The sequence below is a fragment of the Mustela putorius genome, unplaced genomic scaffold (genome assembly GCF_011764305.1).
Source record: "Mustela putorius furo isolate JIRA1106 unplaced genomic scaffold, ASM1176430v1.1 tig00000228_pilon_pilon_pilon, whole genome shotgun sequence".
Classification (NCBI taxonomy): Eukaryota; Metazoa; Chordata; class Mammalia; order Carnivora; family Mustelidae; genus Mustela; species Mustela putorius.
The window spans coordinates 4341123-4366696 of NW_025421322.1; the positions used below are offsets into that span (position 1 = coordinate 4341123).

A 25574-nucleotide genomic window follows, 5' to 3' on the forward strand; every position below is an offset into this window, starting at 1 on the left:
TTTTTTTTTTCTTTTTTTTCCTTTTTCTAATTTAGAGAGAGATGGGGAAGGGCAGAGGGGGAGAGAGAATCTTAAGCAGGCTCCACACCCAGCACAGAGGCCAACGCGGGACTCCATCCCATAACCCTGAGATCATGACCTGAGCTGAAATTAAGAGTTAGACACTTAATCAACTGAGCCACCCAGGTGCTCCTGTTTTTTTCTAATCTCTTAAATTGGATACTTGGCCTAATGTATGTTCAGCCTTTTACAAAATTTTAAATATTTAAGATAACATTCTTTATCCTTAGAAGAATTTTAAAATATTTGAATTAGGGCATGGATATGTATACACGCATAATAGACAGGTGGACCAGGAAATTTAGTGCATAATGGATTCTGTTTCCTAGAGACAATTCTGTATTATACAGAAGGGGGACAAAAATTTTAGTATGCAGCAAAAAATATAAAATACTGAGTCCATGTTAGAATATTGATTTACAACTCAACCAAAAGTAAAAATTGACAGATTAACCTCTCATGTTGGAAGCTTTGGTTCATGGCAGAATTTGACTTCTATTCTTCATTGATTCAGGGATTAAAATAGCTTTATGCAGCCTAGCTTAAAGAAAATATGAGACACACACACACACACACAAGTATTACTCAGCCATGGAAAAGAATAAAATCTTGCCATTTGCAACAATATGGATAGAGCTGGAGAGTATTATGCTAAGTGAAATAAGTCAGTCAGAGAAAGATGATTTCACTCATATGTGGAATTTAGGAAACAAGACAAAGGAACAAAGAGGGGGAAAAGAGAGGGAGGCAAACCGAGGAACAGACCCTTCATGAGAGAGAACACAGTGGTGGTTAGCAGGGTGGAGGTGGGTGAAGGGATGGGTGCAGGAGATGACGGGGATTTGTGACAAGCAAATGGTGTTGCTCAGCAAAGGGCTGAATCACTCTGTTGTACACCTGAAACTTATATTACACTGTATGGTAACTAATGAGAATTTAAATTAAAAAAAAAATCTTACATGAGGTGCTTCATTTGTTAGTCTGCAGTAATTATTTAAAACATTTATTTTCAGTTAAATTTAAAGTGACTAATAGGAAAAATAGTTACGTGTGGCCAAAAGCCAAAAACTACCAGTTATAAAATAAGTCCTGGGGATATAATGTACAGCAGGGACTATAGAGTTAATAATACTCTATTCTGTGTTTGAAAGTCGGTGAGAGAGTAGGTCTTAAAAGTTCTCATCACAAGAGAAAAATAACTTGTTACTATGCATGGTGATGGATGTTAACAAGACTTATTGTGATCATTCACAGTATATACAAATAATGATCTTGTACACCTGAAACTATTACAATGTTACATGTCAGTTATATCTGTTGAGATATTTATTGAAAAACAGAAGTGAATATTGGACTGAGAAGTTGTTTGACATTAACTGCTATAGCAAAACTTTTGTCAGTTTTTTACTTATTATGGTACAATAATATTAAGCAGTAAGCTATGTCAAGATATTATTTCAAACAACCCTTTAGAAAGTAAGTTTAGTTTGGAGTACCTGTGCTTGGCTTAGTCAACTTCAGCTAGGCAGCTATCTCTTGGTTTTGGCTTAGGTCAAGATCTTAGGGTCTAGAGGGTATCACGCTTAGTGAAATAAGTCAATCAGAGAAAGACAACTATCATATGATCTCCCTGATATGAGTAAGTGGAGACGCAACATGGGGGGGTTAAGGGAGTAGGAGAAGAATAAATGAAACAAGATGGGATTGGGAGGGAGACAAACCATAAGTGACTCTTAATCTCACAAAACAAACTGAGGGTTGCTGGGGGGAGGGGGGTTGGGAGAAGGGGGGTGAGGTTATGGACATTGGGGAGGGTATGTGCTATGGAGAGTGCTGTGAAGTTTGTAAACCTGGCAATTCACAGACCTGTACCCCTGGGGATAAAAATATATTATATGTTTATAAAAAATTTTTTTAAAATATTAAAAAAAAAGATCTTAGGGTCATGGAATCAAGCTCAGGATTGGGCTCAGTAGGGAATCTGCTTGAAGATTCTCTCTCTTCTTTTCCTTCTACCCCTCCCCTGTTCATGCACATGCTCCCTCTTTCTCAAATAACTAAGTCTTTTTTTTTTTAAAAAGCTAAATTTAGTTTGAATACTGAGTTGTTATTTTAAGAATGTATTGTAATCGTTTTAAATCTTCCCCTTTAAGTAGACTTGTTTCATTCAATATTTATCTTTAAATGATTTTATATTCAACATATAGGAAGACATTTTTATTCAAAATGTGGGAATCATGGGGCACTTGGGTGGCTCAGTTGGCTGAGCATCTGACTTATGATCACAGCTCAGCTCTTGATCTCAGGATCGGGAGTTCAAGCCCTATATTGAGCTCCACTGTGATGGTGGAGCTTACTTTAAAAAAATGTAGTTTTGCATTTAGATTATCATCTGATCAACTGAATAGCTGTTGGAAGACAAAAATAATATATCAAAATAGATTAGAGAAGTGGAGCTTATTTTTTAGCCTTTGCATACATCAACAAAATACTTTGTTATGCTTTTCCTATTTCCAAATAATCATATTCACATATTCACCATCACAATTATTGATTTACTTGATTTTACTTTTTAAATCTAAAGAGTTATATAAATTAACCTATCAATCTGAGCTCACCTTACATTTTTTAAGGTTTTATGTAAATTCCAGCTAACATACAGTGCAATATTCATTTCAGGCGTACAGTATTTGTCTTCCTATGACTTACTTTTTTTTAGCATGATACTATGTAGCTCCACCCAGGTTGTTACAAATGACAAGATTTCATTCTTTTCTATGGCTGAGTAATATTCCATTGTATATATATATGCCACATCTTCTTTATCCATTCGTCAGTCAATGGACACTTGGACTCTTTCCATAATTTGGCTGATAATGCTGCTATAAACATTGGGGTGCTTGTACCCCTTTGAATTAACATTTTTGTGTTCTTTGGGTAAGTACCTTATAATGCAATTGTGGGGTCATAGGGTAGTTTTGTGGGGTTTTTAAAGACTTATTTATTTGAGGGCTGACTGGGTGGCTCAGTGGGTTAAGCCTCTGCCTTTGGCCCAGGTCATGATCTCAGGGCCCTGGGATCGGGCTCTCTGCTCAGCGGGGAGCCTGCTTCTCCCTCTCACTCTGCCTGCCTCTCTACCTACTTGTGATCTCTCTCCCTGTCGAATAAATAAATAAAAAATCTTAAAAAAAAAGATTTATTTATTTGAGAGAGAGAGTGGGGGGAGGGACAAAGGGAGAGAAAGGGAATCTAGAGTAGACTCCATGCAAAGCTCAGAGCCTAACACGGGGCTCAGTACCACAATGCTGAGATCGTGACCTGAGCCAAAATCAAGAGTTGCACACTTCACCGAGCCACTCAGGTACCCCAAATTTTATAATTTCTTTATGTGCTTTAGATATGAACCCTTTATTAGATATGCCATTTGCAAATATTTTCTCCCATTCTGTAGATTGCCTTTTAGTTTTGTCAATTGTTCCTTTGCTGTGCAGAAGCTTTTTATTTTGATCAAGTCTTAGTAGTTTATTTTCATTTTGGTTTCCTTTGCCTTGGGAGACATATCTAGAAAGAAATTGCTGTGAAGCCACCTTACATTTCTTTTTTTTTTTTTTTCTGTCTTTAAGGTTTTTTTTTTTTTTTTTTTTGCCACCTTACATTTCTTGTGCTTATTTATATCAATTATATATCTGGGAAATTTTTTGAAATCACAGTTTTGAATTTTTTATTTCTAATATCTGCATTCAAAAACATTAATAAAAATTTTAAAACATTTACTATTTAAAGTATTGTTTTTCTTGCTGAGTCAGGCCAAATATATTAATTATTTTGGCTATAAAGAATTCACTATACATGAATCTGGTTTTAAAAAGCACACTCTTTACAGTTGTTTGTATTAAGAAGAAGAGAAGTATTTGTTTATATGAACCTTGGGTGATTTATACTTTAAACTATGAGTAATTCTTTTTATGTTGACATGTTGATAGGAAGTACCATACTTTTCAGTGAATTTAACTCTAGCTTCCTGAATATCAATCTGGATGGTTGTAGAGGGGGAAATAGGAGTAAGACGCGTAAGTACGAAGCTTAAAAACAGTTCATCGTTTTTCCCACCCTTGCATTGAAATAGTGAGACCAAAGGTAGTGGAAACCACAGCAGGCCACTTGTTACTGTTGACTTAAGTACAAACCGTGGTGGAAGTGTTTAGCCCTTTGGGAAGTTTTGTGATTGAACAAGAATGCTGGAGTTATTTTGATAAGGGAGAGTAGCAGTGTGGCCAAAACTATGATCATCCCTGAGCTCTGAAGCAGGCCAAGGATGAAGGGCTGCAGTGTTTGCTCTTCCAGATGAACAAAGATAAATTCAGCTAGAAAAATAAACTCAGTTCTTTTGGTCAATTTGCGACAAAATGGTGAAAGAATTGAAATGTATATTTTAGAACTTGGCATAAAGAGGTGTGGGAAAATAGTTCAGCATCTGCAATTCTGGCTCAATTTTTGCTATAGATTTGGAAATCAAGCAGAAAATTAATGCACAAACATATTTAACAACACCATACCAAGTGTTGTAAATCCAAAAGGAAAATTGGAACTGTGTGAGGAAGGAGAGCAAAAGTCTTTTTTAGGAGTGCTTTCTTATTAAATTTGAAGCCACAGTTTTCTTAACATTCCTACTGAACATACCTAATAATACTTTTTTAAAAAACTAGGTCATATTGACTTGAGGTGCCGTTTTCTCTGCAGTTCCCATTCCTGGGAGTATGATGTTCTTCTAAGTCTTGAAGGGTAATTTAATTTATGAATGCTTCTGCTCTAAGAACCTACCCATAAAGAAAGGCATCTTGACTACATTATGTGTCTTTTATTGAATTTGACTTCGTAAAATACATCCTTTTCTGGGATTAGTTTGTGCTTTTCATTAGGTGTTGTGTTACTTCAGGCAGCAACCAAAACCCTGAATTTTTGTATACCTTCTCAAATTGTAAGAATTTCAAGGATAGCAGAGTTAGGACTACTTACTTTGGAAAAGAATTTATGTGAGAACATAAATTCTCAGTGAGCTGAGACAGAGTGAGCTGTCTGCTTTGCTTGATGATGTGGAACAAGGAGTGACTACACTATCTTCAGATTTAAGTCTATAATTTTCTGTCACAGTACATCATAGGACACTTTTGTTTTGCTATGCCTGGGCCTGAGTATTCCAATAATAAGTACTTGTCTGTTCTTTTGTGAAAATCATCCCCATTTGGTCTCCTTCTGGGGATTCAAGGAAATTAAAATCTCCTTCTGATTGACAGGTATTACAGAACATTGATTCAGGTAAACACTTCATGTAGACACTAAATAGACCTGAGTAGATGGTATGTTTGTGGTAGTGAGAGCACAAATTGTGGTTTGGTTTTGTATGAGATTTTGCTCATTGTCCCTGCTCTGAGTTGCCAGATTAGTGGCTTCTGCTCTGAGAAACTCTGCATAGAAAACAGATATTCAGCACATTATGTTATCTTCTTATCAAATTTTAAGAAATTTCTTGTTCTGCCTGTTGACTACTGGTCATGACTCCTTAGCATCGGAAGTGAACATCTTGTTTGAGACATTCAAAGCAAAAACAAACTATTATAAGTGGAGGTCATATGGCAAAGGAAAATGTGTTAAAGTTAGAAAGATAACAAAATGAGAAAGGCAAGAGATGTTAATACCAAATTCTGTAAGACTTTTGAGTATACAATTTCTAAGTTGTGGTTCAGTTTGATGGTGATAATTATACCTACTAATTACAAATTTCTTATTATGTGTAAATCACTTCACATTTATGTTCTTATTTCTTCTTACCAACTCTAAAAGATAAATATCAAAATAACCATTTTGCGGAGGAGGAAACAAACTTCAAGAGATTAAATCCCATGGTTAGGGTCTAAAGAAGTCCTTAACCCTAATATATCATGCTGCCTACCAGACTGAGTTTAAGTACATATAACTAAAGTTTAAAAGTACATACACATCTTTTAAAAAAATAAGCATGCTATAGTGTATTCGATCAAATCTCAGAGAATGTGTGTTTTTCAAGGTTTTAAATGGACAGCAAAGTTGGAATTTTAAAAACCCAAATACTTGGTAGTTAATCCTATAAGAATAAAATATAGGAGTGACTGATCACTGTCCCCGGCACCGTGTCTTCCTGCTTCTGAGGCTGAAGCTATTCAATTCCATACCAGGATTTATTTTTCTCTAGCCCACTTAACAGCTGCTGAAAAGATTTAACTAAAACTATGATGACCAAATGAACCTTTTACAGAAAGTCTGTTAGTACCAAATGCGGGAACTTACATATTTATAATTCATTATGTATTTGTTGAATTGAATAAACTCATGCTCTTTACCTCTAACTATTTAGCCATATGAATCATTTTTAAGAATCTGTTGTTGGGACATGTGCCTGGCTTAGTAGTAGGGCATGTGACTCTTAATCTTGGGTTGTAAGTTTGAACCCCATGTTGGATATAGAGATTACTTAAATTCTTTTAAAAATCTGTCAAATCCAACTTTTTAATGTCTTCTTATATTAAAATATGCGAGGCATGATAAATGTTCTGTTTCTTAAGCCATGCTAATTATGCTAATCAATTTGCTATGGATATTGTAGATTCACATAAGTACTTCATAGCAGGGGTAGACAAACCTCTGGTTTCTATAAATGACTAGATTTTAAATATTTTAGGTTTTGTGGACCATAGCATCTCTATAGGAACTACCTAACTGCTACGTGGCAGCCATAGGCAATAGGTAAATGAATGAGTATGGCTGTGATCTAGTAAAACTTTATTTCCAAAAATAGACAAGATTTGGCCCCTGGCTGTAGCTTAGCTTGCAGACCCTGTTCTCTAAGGAAATACCCATTGGTACAACCCAAACTTGTTCTGGATCTTAGTACTCTTGAGAAGACTGGAATGACATGCCTGGACATTTCAACTATAAAAAAACGTGTGATTAGTACATATATTATTAACATGTATCAGCATAAGCATTTAAATGTTTATTGTTAGCAAATATATGTTATGGAAAACTTATCAGTGGTAATTTCAAATTTTATGTAATTTTTAAGGTTATTTTTATTTGTTACACAGTCATTTTTTTCTCATCCCAGGGAGATTCTATACAAGCAGGTGATGATTCACCATTTTCAGATTCTGTGACTTTGGAACAAACTACAAGTAACATTGGTGGAGCCAGTGGACGGATTAGTCTGTGGATGCAGTGGGTGCTCCCCAAAATTACTATAAAACTCTTTGCTCCAGATCCTGAGAATAAAGGCACAGGTACAGGGTTACTTCTCTTTTCTACTGGAAAGATAAAATATTAAACACTATTTTTAGAAGAAATAGTAGACTTTAGTTTTATTTATAACTGTCACATAAACATCATTAGATCTAACTTAGGTGATTTCTATTAGCAGTACTAATATATTGAATATAATACCTGAATTTTTATTACTTTTCCTTAGTGTTATAGGATCTTATGTGGTTAATGAACAGAAAGTCTCACTTCCTCTGTAGATATCAAGAATATATATATGAATTTAATCTAAAATAGAAGGTTTTAATATTGATTGTGAGGCCTATGCTTATTTTAATGTTTGCCTCTTGTTGCAGAGCTTTGCATGGTCAGTGAACTAGAAGACCTCAGTGCTTCCATAGATGTTCAGGATGTATATACCAAAGTGAAATGTAAAATAGAGAGTTTCAATATTGATCACTATAGAAGCAGGTAAATAATGTGTAATGAATGCGGGAAAAGCTATACTTTATTTGGACACAGTCTATATAAGAATTTTTATATTTTAATTTGGGTCTTTTTAAAAAATACTGTACTTATTTCCAAAGAGGGTTCTTCACAGATAAATTGATCAGTTTTCCTTGGAATTCATTCATATGTGGAATATAACAAAGTTTTGTTTCATAAGATGGCAAATCTGTTCATGAAGACCCATTTTGCCATATTAAATGAAATAAGCTGCTTTTTCTGTCGTCTCACACAATTTTTTATTTTGTATATTTGCAAATTTGCTGGAGACATGATTGATAGCTTTGGTTTTTGCTGTGTACTCTCCATCCCCTCTCCATACTAGAATAATCACAGATTGAAATGGAGTAGTGACATCTCATGGCCCTTTGTACTTCAGAGACTTTTCTTGTCTCACACATGATTAATATACATGTGGTGAATATTCCTAGAACCAAATTTTTCTTTCCCTAGTAAATCTTTATCAAAAGTATGATGTAAACAATTATAATTTATACTTAAGTTATATATATTTAATATATACATATTTGTTATAATAATAAATAATGGTAGTAAAAAAGTAAAGTTTTAGATATCTTCACAAAGATGCATAGCAATTTTGTCATTAATTTTTCCCAAATGAAGATAAAAAAATACTTTTTGTATTTTATGTTTCCTTTTTTATTTTGTTTTTGTTTTTTGCTTTAGAATACAACTCTGGAATTTGTATTTTTTAAATTGAAATATAATTTACATACCATAAAATTCACACATTTTAAAAAATTTTTACACAGCATCATATTTTCAATTTCATATTGGTGTAGAAACAGCCTTAAAGTGTATTTTTTCTTGGAATTTATAATATTCATTCAGCAGTTATTTATTGAATCCCTGCAGAAGCATATGTTTCTATACCTTTACTGTTACATCATAGAACCTAAAAATAGAATGTTTTTTATTGAACATGTTTCTAATTCTACATTAAAAACATTTGAATTTTGATTCTTTATCATATTGCTTATCACTTACATTGTATTGCTTATGTCAGTGACCATCACATCTGTCCAGCTAAAACATTGTGTCATAATTGTGAAGTTCAAAATATTTTGCTGGCTATATATTAAACTCTGTTTTATTAGTAGTATGTTACAAAGCAAATGATAATTGTTTTTATTCTTTAGCCATGAATCATGAATTGCTCTTTGATAATGGAATGTTCAGTTCCTTAGGTCCTCATGAATAGCATGTCTTTATATGAAAGTGATTTCTGCAGATGATACATGATTATTATGTTATAGCTGAGATCATTTCCTGATGATGTGAATATTATAATGTATCTTCTATTATCATCAGTGACTTTACTGTTAAATTCATCTAAGTTTTAGATAATTATTCATTCACTTAGTCAAAATATTTATTGGGTGTGTATTATGCACACTGTGCTAATAATAAGCACTGGGGATACAGTGTTTGAGAAAAATTGATGTCAGTCTTGCCCTTATGGGCCTGATAGTTTTATGGATGAGATAGAAATAAATAATCAATCAGTAAGTATACAGTTTTACCATTAAGACAAATGCTTCCATGCAAAACGACGAGCATGTGGTGCTAATATAAGTTGTTCTTGATTGCATTGTCAGATCCGTGTTTTAGTTCAGTGTAGTGCTGTTTATATAATAACTTTTTGAAATAGTTATGTATGCTCAATTTTTTAACTCAGAAAAATTGAAGAGAACAGATAAGGTGAACTTATGTTTTCCAGGCCAGGGGAAGGTTGGCAGTCAGGACATTTTGAAGGAGTATTTCTACAGTGCAAAGAAAAACCTGTGGTGAGACTCATTTAGTAATTATGATTTTTAAAAAATATATTGTAAACTGTTTATCTTTGTTCTTTCATGCAATAGGACTAATGGTTATAAGAATTAGAGCTCAAAGTATATTCTTTTTGACCTGTTCTTCCAAAAGTACATTATAAAATAAAATTGTTCCTTTAAGCTGTTTGTGTTTTGTAACCATTTTCCTGTTATAGGTATTAAGAAAATTTTTCAAACAGCAAAGGTAGGATTGCTTTCATTAAAATACTTTATCATTAATGTATTATTATGTTGACTTTTTAGAAGTTCCTCCTATTCATAAATGAGTTCTTGTTGGATTGTCCTTTATGATAAACTAAGAGTAGTACTTTTATACTAAAAGCAATTATTTTTCATTTACTTCCATTAACAATGCTTTTGCAGAAGATGGTCTAGACAGAGGCCATACCTAGCAGTGGCTCAAACCTGAACCTATGCAAACTTGAGCAAAATTTAAAGTATCTAGATTTTTTTGCTTATGGCTTTTATTGCTTTTTGTCTTTTCACCTTCTTTGCTCCTGTCCATCACCTCAAGCCTTGGGGAAGAGTGTTGGTCTCTGGGGCAATGTGGAGGTGTCTTCCTTTCCTGTACCGACAAGCTGAACAGACGCACCTTGTTGGTTCGACCCATCAGCAAGCAGGACCCTTTCAGTAATTGCTTTGGCTTCTTTCCTTCTGTAAGAAATCATTTTAAAATTATGCTACAGACTCCCACTAACAGGAATCCAGAGGAGGAATTCAACTACCCATAGAGTCAACTCTTGATTTTCATCTTCCTCTGTATGATCCACTTTGTCAGTGAACTCTACTGCACTTTTAAATCATACACTGGTTTTCCACTACGATCTTATTTGTTTCTGGGTTACTTGCATATCCTGTTTTTCACTCTGGTTTTGTGATTACAACCCAATTTTACCATAAGCATAAGAAAATCAGAGTGTAGGACATTAAGTACAATGTTTTTTAAATTGTGCATGTTTTGAATGATCAAGAGTTGACCAAACTTTGATTCTTATTTAGCTTGCTTTTTTCCCCCTTTCAATTATGCCATTTCCTTCTTGCAACTAATTCAAAGTACCTTACTTGGTGACCTCTTGAAACTGGACAAGGCTGTATGCTCATCATTGACTGGCTGGAAGATGAATACTAGACTGCACACCAGTGGCTTTTAGATGTTTAAAACCCTGTTTTTTTTCTAGTGGTACAATATATCTGGATATGTTATTAAGCTAATTCTTTTAAGCGACATTGTTTAAGTCCATACAAATGTATGTAATTTTAAAATATTAAGACCAGATTATCACAGTGGTAATAGCAGTTCTCTTAAGAATTTATTAAATTCCTGCAAACATTATTAGATATTTTCTTAGCATATGAGAACTATTTCCTCTTTTTTTTTTTTTTGGTAAAGGAATTTAAGACCTATATCTTTTTAAAAAATGATAAAAATTATCCAAATATTTTAACTAATTGTGTTCCTAGATTTAATGTTTAATATTGTATTTGCATAGCAAATGCTAGTTTGTGATTTGATTTTTTTATGTTTTTAGGGATTTTTGGTCTGAAGAAAGATGTCTGTAAATGTGGCTTTTCTATCAGCAAAAGTTCTGTTCAGATTTATTTTGATCTTTTTGATTGTTATTAGTGTCTATGAGAAACATTCTTAATTTTTTTCACATTTTGAATAACTTTAATGTACAATCATGAAAAACCCCACTAATTAGTGCCCTTTAAAATTTTTCTTTATCAATTTTCTAAGGTTTTAAAAATTTTACTAATATTTCTTTAATTATTTTCTAACCTTTCATCTTAAAGAGTATAAGATACTATTCCTGTATAAAAGGTAATATTTACATTATCTCAACTCCAGCTAGTATTCATTGATTCTTTTTTTTTTTTTCCCTCTTACATTAAGGGAATTGAGAATGCAGTAGTTCAACAAACTTCATCTCATGGGAGTTTACCTTTCAAGAGTACCTACATTCAATATGTTTAAAATATATTTTCTAAATCAAAGCATTCATACAGCGAAACACCTTTTAAGCATTTTCCAGGATTCATGTGTTGCTGTTGTGAGGATTATTTGAGCTAGGTTATGTAGATTAGTGGTTGATGGCAGCTTCCTATAGCCTGCGCCCCCTAGAGCCCAGTTTAGAGACCCAAAGACCATGTTGCTGTGTGGCCATACCCCAGCCACCCCTCTCCATCCCGTGTTTCCTGCTGTTCAGCAAGATAGTGATAAGACTGGTGGCACTTTTTCCTGTTTTGCCGTATTTCCTTTTGAATGTAGAAAGCAAAAGGAAAGAGAAGTCAGAGCGGCAACAAGGAGATTGGGAACGATTAAAGAAATGTTCTGAGGGCAGGACAGTTATATGAAATATGATTATTTTGTACATCCATTCAATGCCTACTTCCCAAGTTCTTTTTTTTTCCCCCAAATATTTTATTTATTTATTCTACAGACAGAGATCAGAGAAACAGGCAGAGAGAGGGGAGGAAGCAGGTTCCCTGCTGAACAGAGAGCCAGATGCAGGGCTCCATTCCAGGACCCTGGGATCATGACCCCAGCCAAAGTCAGAGGCTTTAACCCACTGAGCCAGTCAGGTGCCCCATCCCAAGTTATTTTTAATAGTCAGAAAATTAGGTTAAAAAATAACATATATGAAGGTAAATTTAATCTCACCATTCTTCATTGTAAAGTCCAGACTAAAAGCAAAATTAACAGTAACAGCTGCATTGTATTCTATTTTCCCTCTTGCTTTGTCACTGGATGACAGGCAGCTGCATGAGAGGAAGGAAATGGAAGCCAAAGCATAGCATAGGCCTGGACGCATTGCTGCTTTGCCGCTCTCACTCTTTTCCTGTTTGTTCTTCTTTCTCAGTTTACTTTCTCTCTTAACATCACACATTGGACCCTAATAACCTAAAAACTTTGTTTTTAGGCCCAGGGAAGAGAGGTTGGAAATGTGGAGTATAACAGCTTAACTGTAATTTTATGCTGAGTAATTTACAAAATGGGATTTTATGTATATTTCATGGTTCAGGAAAACTTTCAAGAGCTGTCCTTTTCATACGAATACAAAGTATGCATTTTTACTTCACTCTTAAAATATGCTCTTTTACTATAATTTGTTTAGAGTGTGTAATTTGAATGTAAGTTAATTGGACAAGTTTGGTCAGAAATATTGATGTTATGATGATAAAATTTTTTCTCAAATGTTGTATGCATATTAATATAGCATTTAACCCAAGGAATATGAGTTTGAGTTGTAAGAGAGCTGGTACTTAAGTTTTATAAACAGTATGATAGCCAGTGAAAATAAGCAGATTCTAAAAGACAGATGTTTTATTTTTTGTGTTATGTTACTATTTCCAGTAAACATGCATTAAGTGGTTGTTTTACTTATCAAAGCATGGTTTCAGTGAGGTTCTTTTTATGGGCTTGGTCATCATATAAATTAGCCAGATTATCTAAGGAAAAGCTGTTAGGTCAAGGGAAGTCAATCATCTTTTTTATTCAGGTTGTTGGTTACAAGTGGAAATATGTAACATGGTTATTTCAGTTTCATCTGCATAAACAACCTCTCTCTGACCCATGTTACAACACCAAATTGGTACTGTCAGTGAAGAATAATCAAGAACAAAAAGGTAAAATCCAGAGATGTCTTGTTCCAAATTCTGAAAGTTACAGAAAATGTAGAAATCATAGACACAGACACAACAAAGTTTAATTGCCTCTCCAGATCTAGAACTAGAACTCAAGATTCCTAATTTTCAGTTGAGTCATTCTAGTTTTTAGATGGTTTTGCCCATCTGTGGAATTGATTAGTAATGTGCCCATCAATGGATATAGACATAATATAGGTTATAATACCAACTAAGATCATTTTCTGCTTTCAAAAAGTTTTTTTTTTCTTTTTAATGAAGTGTGTATTATGATTTCCTTTTTCTGGAACAGACAACAGCAAAACTTCTAGATGGCTCTCATCAGCAGCATGGATTTCTCTCTTTGACATACACAAAAGCTGTAACAAAAAATGTCCGCCACAAGTTAACATCAAGAAATGAGCGAAGAAGTTTTCATAAGTTATCTGAAGGTTTAACGGATGGTTCCCCCCATTTTCTTCATGAAATTCTTCTTTCAGCACAAGCTTTTGATATTGTCCTTTGCTTTCCTTTGCTTAATGCCATTGCAAGTATATTTCAAGCAAAACTACCAAGGACCCAAAAAGAGAAAAGAAAATCTCCCGGTCAGCCCATGAGGAGCCATACATTGACTTCACGCAGTTTACCTTTGATTTATATCAACACAAGCGTAATCAGAATTTTTGTTCCAAAAATAGAAGAAATGCAGCCAAGTATTGAAGGTATTGTCTTTCAGATTTTTTTTGGTCTTATTTTACAGAACCTCCATGTAGGGGGTTAAGTTTCCATTTTTTAATATGATTGGGGGTTGTATTTTGCACTTCAGTGTGTTTTAGAAAAAGTAATTATGGTATAATCATTCTCAACTAAATCTTTAGGAGTTATTTCAGAATAATGAGTATGTTTCTGACTCAATTAGTTACTAGAATAAGAAGTGGATTTTTTTTTCATCAGGGATTTTGGTAGCAAAGCTTATGCTTATTGTCGTTTTATTAAACTCAAATGTTAGGTTCTGTATACCTAAGGTAACTAGAAATTAGTTAAAAAAAAAAAAATGGCCAACTCTCCAAGGCTCCTGTGGCTTCTTCGAGGCATCTAGGTGCAGATTATTATAGGTTTTAAAATGAAGTGAATTTATAATCCTACTGCCTCCACCCATGAGAGTAACTTTTAAATTTTTAGTTTCCCCCATGCTATGAAACAGTGAAGAACTTTAAGGACTTTTTAGTGAAATTAGAGTGTAGTGGTTCACAAAGTATGAACTTTGGAGTTACAGAGACCTGAGTTCAAATCCAAGCTTTGCTAATTATGAAGTATAAAATCTTGAGCAGGTTAATCTGAGTTACTATGTACAAAATGGTAATAGTGGTATTTAACTTGATAGGTCTTCCGATAGCTTACTTTCCAATGATGACTACATGGAGACTATGTTAATAGTACCACTTGTTTAGTAAGCTCTCAGTAAATGAGAGCTGAATCAGGAGGAGGTGTGCCCTCACTTTCAAGGTAGAATATTTGCAAGTCCCACATTTCACTACTGCTTGTACTTCATTGGCCAAAACTTAGTCAAATGGCTATACCCCACTGTGAGAGAGCCTGAGAAACTGCTGTGTTTCCCTCGGCAGAAGAGCACCTTGCTCATAAATTAAGGCCCTATGAATTTGAGAAAGAAAAGAGAATGGTATGAGAGGGATAACTAATAGCTTCTGCCACATGAGACTAGTAAAGCCTTTTTCCTTTTACTTGTGATGTGGAGGAGGAAGAGCTTGAATGATCAGTGATGGTATATAAAAAAGAAAAGCACCTAGTTCCATTCTCTTTCTTCTTGGGAGTCTAGTCTGTCTCTTATTGTGTCTCACAAACACATAGGGAAGATTATTCTGCCTAACATTATAACTAATTAAGTTTTTTTTAAATTTTTTAGTTTTTAATAAACATATATTTTTATCCCCAGGGGTACAGGTCTGTGAATCCCCAGGTTTACACACTTCACAGCAGTCACCATAGCACATACCCTCCCCAATGTCCATAACCTCACCCCCCTTCTCCCAACCCCCCTCCCCCCAGCAACCCTCAGTTTGTTTTGTGAAATTAAGAGTCACTTATGGTTTGTCTCCCTCCCAGTCCCATCTTGTTTCATTTATTATTCTCCTACCCCCTTAACCCCCCATGTTTCATCTCCACTTCCTCATATCAAGGAGATCATATGATAGTTGTCTTTCTTCAATTGACTTATTTTGCATATTTGACTTATTAAGCATGATACCCTCCAGTTCCATCCATGTTGTCGCAAATGGCAAGATTTTATTTCTTTTGATGGCTGCATAGTATTCCATTGTGTATATATACCACATCTTCTTTATCCATTCATCTGTTGATGGACATATAGGAACTTTCCATAGTTTGGCTATTGTAGACATTGCTGCTATAAACATTCGGGTACACGTGCCCCTTCAGATCACTACGTTTGTATCTTTAGGGTAAATATCCAGTAGTGCAATTGCTGGGTCATAGGGTAGTTCTATAACTAACTAAGTTTTGATAAAAATAATGGTCCTTTTTAAAAAACATTATAAATAAAAAATTATTTGTAGAGCTTTATAGGTCTTAATTACAAAGATGTCTAGAGATATATTCCAGCATATTATACAAACTAGTTCCTGTTCTTTTCCTTCTGATTCTTTATAAGAACTATCATAAAGTTGATTACTTTGAGATAAATTAGTACTCTCTGCATTGCTATATTCTGAGAGCAACTGCCAAGTTATTTTCATTTATTCAGATAGTTTGTAGAAACACATGAATGGTAAAGAATAAAGTAGTCTTCACTGAGCGAAGTGATGAAGATATGAAGATATGATATCTTAAGTGATCTGAGAGGAAACAGCAAACCAGAAAAGCTTATATTCACTGCAGAGACACTGACCTTTATGCTTTTTCCTTATTGTTATCTAATGAATGTTTTAGATTGTATCAGATGAATGTTTTATTGAGTATCTAATGAATGTTTAGATTGTTATCTAACATTGCTATCTAAATTTATATTAAAGTTACGTAGGTTTAAAAAACCTGTATTTTTTAAAAAAATTTATTTATTTGAGAGAAAGAGAATGCACCTGCAGAGGGAGGGACAGAGGGAGGAGAGAGAGAATCTCAGGCCAGTCTCCCCACTGTGCATGGAGCCTGACTCAGGACTCCATCCCAGGACCCTGAGATCATGACCTGAGCTGAAACCAAGAGGCAGATGCTTAATCAACTGAGCCACTTTTTCATAACCACACAAGAGAACAGACATAAAAGGTCATGGAGATTTTCAAACCATCTTTTGGCCTTTTCAGCTGAGAGTAGGGGGAAAACACTGGAAGCAGAAGTAGTTTGGCTTTGTCATTAGAGGAAACATGATTATTTTGGTAAAAGTTGGGAGTAGTCCATTACATTTCAAAAATATCACTGTATTACTGTATCTATAACTTTTTCCATTAAAATAAAATGGCAGAAAATTTGAATCTAGATAAAATTAAAAATGAAGTCATATCTATATTATAAAAACGTTCTAATTTTTTTTAACAATTAATATATTGTTTTTTATTGATATATCTCTCTAGTTAGTATAAAAGTATTTATTTTCCTAACCAGAGTGGGTTTCTGTAATTTCACTTAAAATAAGGTATGTTAGTAAGCTTTTGTGATTTCCTGAAAATTCTTTGTAGTGTATATTTTATGTATCCCTAATTTTCTGATTATTCTCATTTGAATGTAAACAGTTGGTAAGGCCAAAACTTCATTGAGCCCTAAGAAAAATGGTTTTATAGGAGACAAAAAGTTAGGATGAGGTGGAGAGAAATACAGAAAGAGAGCTGTATGATAAAATTGGGAAAGGTCGTGCAGACAAATTAGGAAGCAAAGCAACCTTTCTGACTTCATGATGCTTTAGTACTGATATAGAAGTGTTCAGGAATTATAAATGACCTTCAAATTATGGGACTGAGCTGGTCTCTAAATAGTAATTGCATGTAAACTAATCCTAAGTTGAATCCTTTTTCCTCTAGTGTCCCTAATGCTATTTTAATATAAGGTTTTACACATTAAATTTCACATCTGAAATATCAGTAGTGATCACAAATACAAATAACAAGGGAAAAAAAACAATGTATATGCTTCATCTCCCATTTAAATTTTGAAATTAGGCCTAGAATATAAAGCAGTATCAGTGTGTTGCTTTTTCAAGACATGCCAGTCTGGCTAAGACTTAAAATAGATATTCAAGAATGTTTATACTGGTACAACTTCCAGAATCAGACATAGCTGTTTCTCAGTGTGTGCATTTGATCTGCACTCAGCTTTTGCTTATTCATTGTGAAATGATATCTGTTTGATATAATGAATGATTTGGGATGTCTTTGACTGGTACTTGTTAATACAGAGGACATTTTCACAGTAAATTGTTCTTTCATTTCAGTTTAGATGTTCATTCCAGGGCTCCTTTGAATAAAATTTTTGTAACAATACATGTGAGAGAAATTTACCTGGCAAACTAATTTTCACCATCCATATCAGTGTCATAGCCCTTAGGTGGTCATCACTAGGTGTATCTTATTTATAATGTTAAATGTTTCTTCTTAAGACAGATGTAACCTGTAAAATATAAATTGTCTTGATCATTGAATTAGAAGTCTTTCCTTTTTCATTTTTTTAATTGTGGTAAAATACATATAACAAAATGTTTTCCATTTATAATTATTCAGGGGTACATTAATGGAATAAATTACATTGACAGTGTTTTACAACAGTAATCACTATTTATTTCCAAATGTTTTCATCATCACAAATAAACTCCGTTTCCATTAAGCAATAACTCTCCCAGCCCTTGATAACCTCTAATTTACTTTCTGTCTCTGTGAATTTGCCTGTTCTGGATATATCTTGTAAGTGGAATCATAAATATTTGGCTTATTTCACTTAGCATGATGTTTTTAAGCTCCATTCATATTGTAGCATGGTATCAACTTTATCTTTATGGCTAGATAATATCTCACTTTAGGGATTTTCCATATTTTGTTAACTTACATCTCTCAGACACTTGGGTTGTTTCCAGCTTTGAGTTGGCTATTATGAGTAATGCTGCCATGAACACTGGCATACAGGTGTCTTTTGGAGTTCGTTTTCACTTCTATTGGATATGTACCTAGGAATGGCATTGCTGGATCATACGGTAATTCTGTATTAGAATTTTTTGTTTTTGAGGAACCTTTTTGAGGAAAAGGTTCCTCAAACCTCCAGTATATTAGAACACCTTTTTGATGAGGACAGAATTTGTGGCATTTTCTGAACAACACTAATGTGCAGGCATAGTTCAGCCAATAAGAGGGCTCACTCTTAGTAAGCTTGGGAACGTGTGTACACTGAGCGCCCCCGAGCACCTCCACAATGAGACAGAGGTCAGAAGTTCTGTAGTGAACTCTAACTTCCTTTTTCTGTCCTATGCAGCAGTGGTTTATTGGGACAGGTTCTCTGCTTCAGTAATTTGTGTACATGTCAGAAAGAATAAAAAACCTGGCTCTTTGAGAAAATGGAGGGAAAACTGCTTTATATCTTGATTTCTTTTGCATTTTTGTCTTGTTTGTTTTTTTCTTTTTGGTTTACTGTGTTAAATTATAAGTTTTAAATTTCCCATTCAACTACTGTAACTAGAAAAATCCCCAACTGATTGTAATTGCAAAAATATTTCCAGACTTCTGCTACCTTATTTTTTAAAGTTGCTTCTCTCTCTCTCTCTCTCTCTTTATTTTTTTGGTGGTGGTTGTGATGGGATTTTTAAGGTCTAATTTCAAAATTCAGATGCCTAAGTACTTCCTAAGCAGGTAGCCTTGAATAAGAGCGTACAGAAAGGGGTGCATATTGTTATGGCTATTTTGAAAAATATAGTCTGCCATGTTTCTCTGTGAACTTTTGGTTAATTTTAATCTTTTGCTTATATAAACTTTTTGCAATAAACACCTTTTTAGGGGCGTTTTTTCATGACTTGGTTGAGAATGTATATAAATAAATTGCTAGCAAAAGGATTACTAGATCAAAGTGCATGTACCTTTAAAATGTTTAGGAGCTGTCATGTTAAATTGCCCTTCTAAATAGCTGTACCAGTGTTGTTTCCTTCCGCTCATCCTAACAGAGTTTTCCGGGGTTTTGTCAGGCTCATTAATGAAAAGCACACTGTTTTTCTAAGTTGTTCATCTTTTCCTTATCACTTAATAAGAGCTCTTTGTGTATTAAGTTTTTTGTCTGGCCTATACTGTATTGCATACATATTTTTTTGCCCTCTGCCTCTGTTTGTGTCTGTTTATATATCTATATTTGTATTTACATGTATGTATCTTTATTTACATCTTTATAGTTGACCCTTGAACAATGCAAAGATTAGGGGCACTAACCCTCCCACTCCTGCAGTTGAAAATCCATGTATAACTTTTGACTCCCCAAAACCTTAACTACTAATTGGTTAGATGGGAAGCCTAACCAATAACATAAACATTTAACACATATTTTGTATTACATGCAATATTCTTACAACAATACCTAACTTTTCCTTAGTTGTTTCAGTATTTCTAGGCTCCACAATTTGTCTTCATTTCAAATTGTTGTGTATCTCTAAATTGTTTCCAGTATACTTATTTTTTTTTAAATCTACATAGAAGTGGACTCACACAGTTCAAACCCATGTTGTTCAAGGGTCAGCCGTACTTCTATCTCTACCTATACTCTCTGAGAAGTAATGAATTTCCAGAATGCATTCCTGTCTATAAAACAGTTATAAAAATGCATGCCAAAAGTGCAGATATTTTGGCACATTCTATTAGATTTTTTTTGACACTTTACCTTTCATTATTGCTACTCTTAATTCAAATGATAAATCACCCATGAAAAATTTTTCAATGAGTAAAATGCATATAATGTAAAGTTTGTCGTTTTAGTCACTTTAAAGTAGAGACAAATTTTTAAATGTATATTTTATTTGGGAGATTCAATGTTTTCATTCAGTACATTTTAGAAGATATAATGTGACTAAGGAAAACATGATTGAACAGTAATTTGACTAGAAATAAATTACTTACATGACAAGATCTCATAAGAGTCAAGAGGGTAGTAAGCATTTTACTCCAGAAAGGTGTTAAAAAGTTTGCTTGAGTTACATTTGTATCGGATGAAAGTATATGTGTAAATCATGTTTTGTTGAGTGTGATAGCATAACTAAATAATGCTATATCTGTACTTCTCAGCAGAAACTATACTATAAGCAGTATCTCCAAGTAATTTGTTCTGTAGACCAGAGTTAATTGGCAAAATAGACACAACTATATTTCCCACTAGTAAAATAATAGTCACAAGGTTTTTTTGAACCTTCTTTTTGTCTTCAACTGCAAATATGGCAATAACTACTAAAACCTTTTGTTGCTAGGTTTGTGTAGGGTTGTCACTACAGTTATGACTTTATAAAACTATAACATTGCACAGTAGCAAGTTCAAATACTCTTGAGACTTTACATGTTTTACTGTGCTGAGTTTATATTGAGAATCTTAAAAGGAAGCTGAGATCTCCAAAATACTTTTATTTTTTGTTGACTTTAAGAAAACTTATTTATAAGCAATAGTCTTATGTTACCTGACAGTTGCAGGAAAATTCGGCTCTTTATTTAAGTTCTTGGTTACTTAAGCTCATAACTTCACAGTTGTTCATAACATTTTCATTTTCAATACACACTCTCTTGCCCCAAGAAAAGATAAAATCTTTCGAACTTATATTTCACATTACATTAAATGTGAAAGTTTTTAATAGTTCATGTGTGAAATCAGTTAATAATAAAAATATATTTAATGTTCTAATATTTTATATAAACAAATGATATTGAAAGTCTGGTTTTCAACTTGAATATTGTTTGTATTATGTGCAATCATTATCAGGATCCTGAATCTACAGGTGTTTGACTTCCAGTTTAAGCTATTTATTTCAGAATAGAGGACTGTTTTTTGGATCTAGTATGAGTCTTCCAGAGTAAGTAGTTCCGCATGAGCCTAAATTTTTAAAAATACAGTTCAAGCAAAGAAGGAAGGCATTCATTTTCATGTTGAAAATGCATCTAGAGGGAACATTTCCTCATATGGTCCAACTATTGAATGCAGGTGAAATAAACCAAAAAAGGGGAAGCTTATTTTTTTCCAATTATAAAGTAACTAAAGAACTGAATAAAGACATTTTTGATAAATACTTATTTTTATTATTTTTCTTATATCTCAGAGGTAGATTTTGATAAGCTAACTACTCTCTATAAAAAGATTATTTTTATTTACTTTGTGAATGATCTGCATTAAGTGCTTTTTTATTATTATAACTTTATAGTCAGTATAATCTAGTGAGAACACTTTTGGCTCCAACAGAAACAGAATTCTGTTCTTGGATCTGGCTTTGTATGTAACACCAAGTACGTCATTTTTCTTCCATATGTACCTCATTTACTACAGTGTTTCTATTACATTTCAGACTTCATATGGTGGGTAGTATCTGCAGCCTGGGAGAACAGTTAGCAAATACACTAATTGCACCTTTTGTGGTATGGTCTATTCTCCAGGCTTACTATTTATTGATTTAATTGATGCCTGCTGCTTAATCAGAGGTTTTACCCACATGGAACTATTTGATAAGCTTGGCATAAAATGCAAGATCTGTGAAATGTAAACACTGTTCATAGTTTAAGGACCTATAATCAAGCCAGACCTCTAGTCATTTGAAAATAGCTGTATAGAAGTAGTTTTGTATTTGATCTTTTTTGCTGTGGGCATTTAAAAGTGCAATCTTTATTGTAGCATCTGCATGCTAATATTTATTATGATAGCTCATCTCTCTCTTCCCCTTTTTCTGTCCTTCTGACCCCCACCTCCCTGCTGTTTTGCCACTCCCTTTACATCTTCTTCATCTTTTTCTGGTTCCTTCTTTTCCTCACTGAATATCTTCCTTCTAATTTTTTCTGATTTTCTTAATTCTGACTTTCTTTTTTAGACTAATCCAAGTCAGACCATACTGAGTGAACTGCTGAAGCAGCTGGAAATAATCTCTTAGCTTTTGCATTCTTCGGGCACCACAGTTTGCGAAATCTGGATTGTATGCCTTTGTAGGCATGTTCTGTTCAGGATATTCCTGAGATTTTGCAGCCAGTCCTTTTCGGTCCCATTTGTGGCAGATGATAGTTTCTTGAGAGAAATTATGAGTTTTATACATGTTTTCTTCAAAACCCAGAAAGTTGTATATTGTTAGCAATTTTAAACGGTTTTTAAACAGCTAGTACAGTGAGATCATTTGTTGGAGAAGAAGGAGTAGAATTTAATATAAATTAATGGGGCCATGAAGAACCTCTGTCCATCTCAGATAGTCCTTAGAAAAGATGTTGGATTAGCCAGTGATTTATAGAAAAATTGTTGAACTTTATAAGAACATGGTAAAATAATGCTTTATTCAGTAGAAAGGATCAGGTTCTATATATAGCTAGATAGAGATATCTTATATCTATCTATATTTATATATATCGATATATATATAGATATCGTTTTAATTTTTATTGTTTTTGAGAATACTTGCCTTAGTGATAGATTCCATTAGAAGTAGAACTTTTACACAGGTGTGAAATTACTATTTCTCAAACAATTTCACAGCAAAAATTATAAAATATTAAAAAGTGCCTATAATGGCAAGTTGAAATATCCTTGTATAGTAAACAATCCCTTGGTTTTTTCTTTCTTCACCATTGCACCCATTTTGTTTTCTTTGGGTCTTCTGACATGTTAGAGCTTGAAGTGCTGTTACTGTGTGTGTGCATGTATGTGTATATATTGTATTTAATTATTATTTATCATGTAAATTTAAATGGCTTTGTGAATCTATTCTTGACTTTATAGTGATCTTCAATTTATTTGTAGACTGTAGTATATTTGTACACAGCAGTGCGGTGTTAAAAATCCTAGGGCTAACCGTCACCTGGGAGAAAGATGTAGTAGTCTAAGATGATGAAATTTGATAAACGTACTACTTCAGCACTACTTATATGTATTTAACATATGTTTTAATGTTGGGTTGGAGTTGGGTTTTTTAGTTGCTATTTTAATCATGTACAAGAGAAAATGGGTATAAAGGAAATAGTTTTTAAAAGCATCAAATGTTTTTATTTTTAGTAATTTTTTTCCTTGTCCTCATTTACTGGTTTTTATCTTAATGTGTCTCTACCCCATTATTCAAAGATTTCTCTGTTTGCTTGAAGTTAGACACAGACCCACTTTATACTTCATGAGTCAATTTCTTTTGTTACAGTTAATCAGGCAGCAAAAGAAGACACCATGGTTTTGAAGATTGGCTCTGTTGCTATGGCTCCCCAAGCTGACAATCCGCTTGGCAGATCTGTCCTCAGGAAAGATATTTACCAGTAAGTTTATTTTCTTACATTCAATCTTGCAACAATTTCATCCTGCAAAGAAGTACACTGATCAATAAAACTTGCTTCGTGTGGCCTGCAGAAATACTTTTCATTTGGAATCTTTTGATATTTAAAACCAGGTTTTTCTGATTTCCTTCAGTTGTGGGTTTTTAAATTCATTCAGACAAATCAAGTATTTCTGTGAAGTGTTGATGAATAACAGAATGTAAGCACCGAGTCACCATGAAGTGCAGTTTGGAAAAGTTTAGCAGACTTTAAATTTGACCAAATCTCTAATCACATAAGAAAATGAAGTTCTCTCCAGAACTACCACATCCTACTGTAGTCATGTTTTATCAAATTGAAGCATTTTCTTAATTTGGCTAAAAGCCATTATTTGAAATGTAGGACTGTGGATGTCATATGGAGCAAAGCTGTAGAGAAAAGCAAACTTCTAAGGAGAAATTTCACAGTAAACACTTTCTGTGAAAATGCCATGCTCTGGATTTTGTCACTGGGTCTATTTGCAAACCACACCAAGCATCTATGGACAGCTAAACTGGTGAACATATGTAATCAACGTGATAAAAATAATACATCATTCGTACTGAAGTTGGCACTGCTGCCAGACATAAAAGTACAGTTGCAAATAATACCAAGTGAGAAAAGTCACAGAAACACAGATGTATGAGTGTCTTATTAATCCTGCTGGTCTGCTTCTCAGATGAGGTAGTGTCAATTCCTACTGTCTTCCAATAAATGTTCCTGTTAGGAAGGATTCTGATTTTTGTAACGCACATAACCACCTCAAGGTTGACAGAAATTTTTACTTTGGGGGGGGGGGTCCTAGGGATTTTATTTTCTTAAATTTTTCTCTTATTTGAGTTGATAGGTTTTTCCTTTGAATTATGTAGCAGTTCTCCTTCTTGTATTATTTTGTTGGTAGCTTATAATATTCATCCCTTACTTAAGGTTTTTGTCTTTTTGTTTTTGTTTTGCTAGCTTATGTAGAATATTGGGTGGTGAGAACTGAAGGAGGTCTTAGGAATTTCTAATCCCACTGCCTTATTTTATGCATTAGGAAACTGAGGATCCAAAAGAATAGTCGTTTCTAGTCAAGTAATGATGGAAGACCATAACTTGAACTATTTTCCTCTCTCAGGATCTAGAGAAAGGATCACAGTAGAATTCTTTCTGGGTGAAAATAATTTTCTAACACCTGAAAAATTTTTCGGGTATATTTGTCTTTTCTACCTCATTTGTCTATCACTTCAGAAGTAAGTTGTCCTCAAAGAGGGTCCTGTTTTACTTTTGGTGAAAGAAATGTGTTTTTTATTAAAAGATCCTATCACCATCAATAAAGTGAACCCCTGAGATACTTCCTTTCCTCCTCTGCCCTCTGAGTAGATGACATGGTCTTGTATATAGAAAATCCTAAGGAATCTGCTGAAAAACCATTGGGTAAATAAGTTCAGCAAGGTTGCAGGATACAAAATCAATATATAAAAATCAACTCACCATAACACAGTGAACTTTCTAAAAGTCAAATTAAGAAGATAATTCCTTTTATAATCTCATCAAAAAATTAAATACTTATGAATAAATTTACAAAAGAAGTACAAAACTTACACTTTGCAAACTATAAAACATGGTCGAAAGAAATTAAAGAAATTAAAGAAGATCTAAACACATGAAATTATACCTCATGTACATAGATCCAAAGACTTACTAATGTTAGATGACAGTACTCCTTCAAAAAATTTGCACTCAACATCATCCACATCAT

General features: G+C 33.7%; 1 protein-coding gene across 7 annotated transcripts in view; it reads left to right on the forward strand.

Moving 5' to 3' along the window:
* The window catches only part of VPS13B (vacuolar protein sorting 13 homolog B), a 762523-nt gene that overhangs the window by 405181 nt on the left and 331768 nt on the right, over nucleotides 1-25574 (forward strand). For 5 of the 7 annotated variants that reach the window (XM_045077980.1, XM_004768902.3, XM_004768901.3 and 2 more), the window contains exons 26-30: nucleotides 7202-7373; nucleotides 7707-7821; nucleotides 9599-9665; nucleotides 13648-14056; nucleotides 23686-23797. In XM_045077980.1, coding sequence (XP_044933915.1) covers nucleotides 7202-7373; nucleotides 7707-7821; nucleotides 9599-9665; nucleotides 13648-14056; nucleotides 23686-23797 — 875 coding nt within the window. Of the gene's footprint in view, nucleotides 1-7201; nucleotides 7374-7706; nucleotides 7822-9598; nucleotides 9666-13647; nucleotides 14057-23685; nucleotides 23798-25574 lie in introns of those variants that run through there. The other 2 variants (XM_045077981.1, XR_006606124.1) reach the window with 2 other exon arrangements.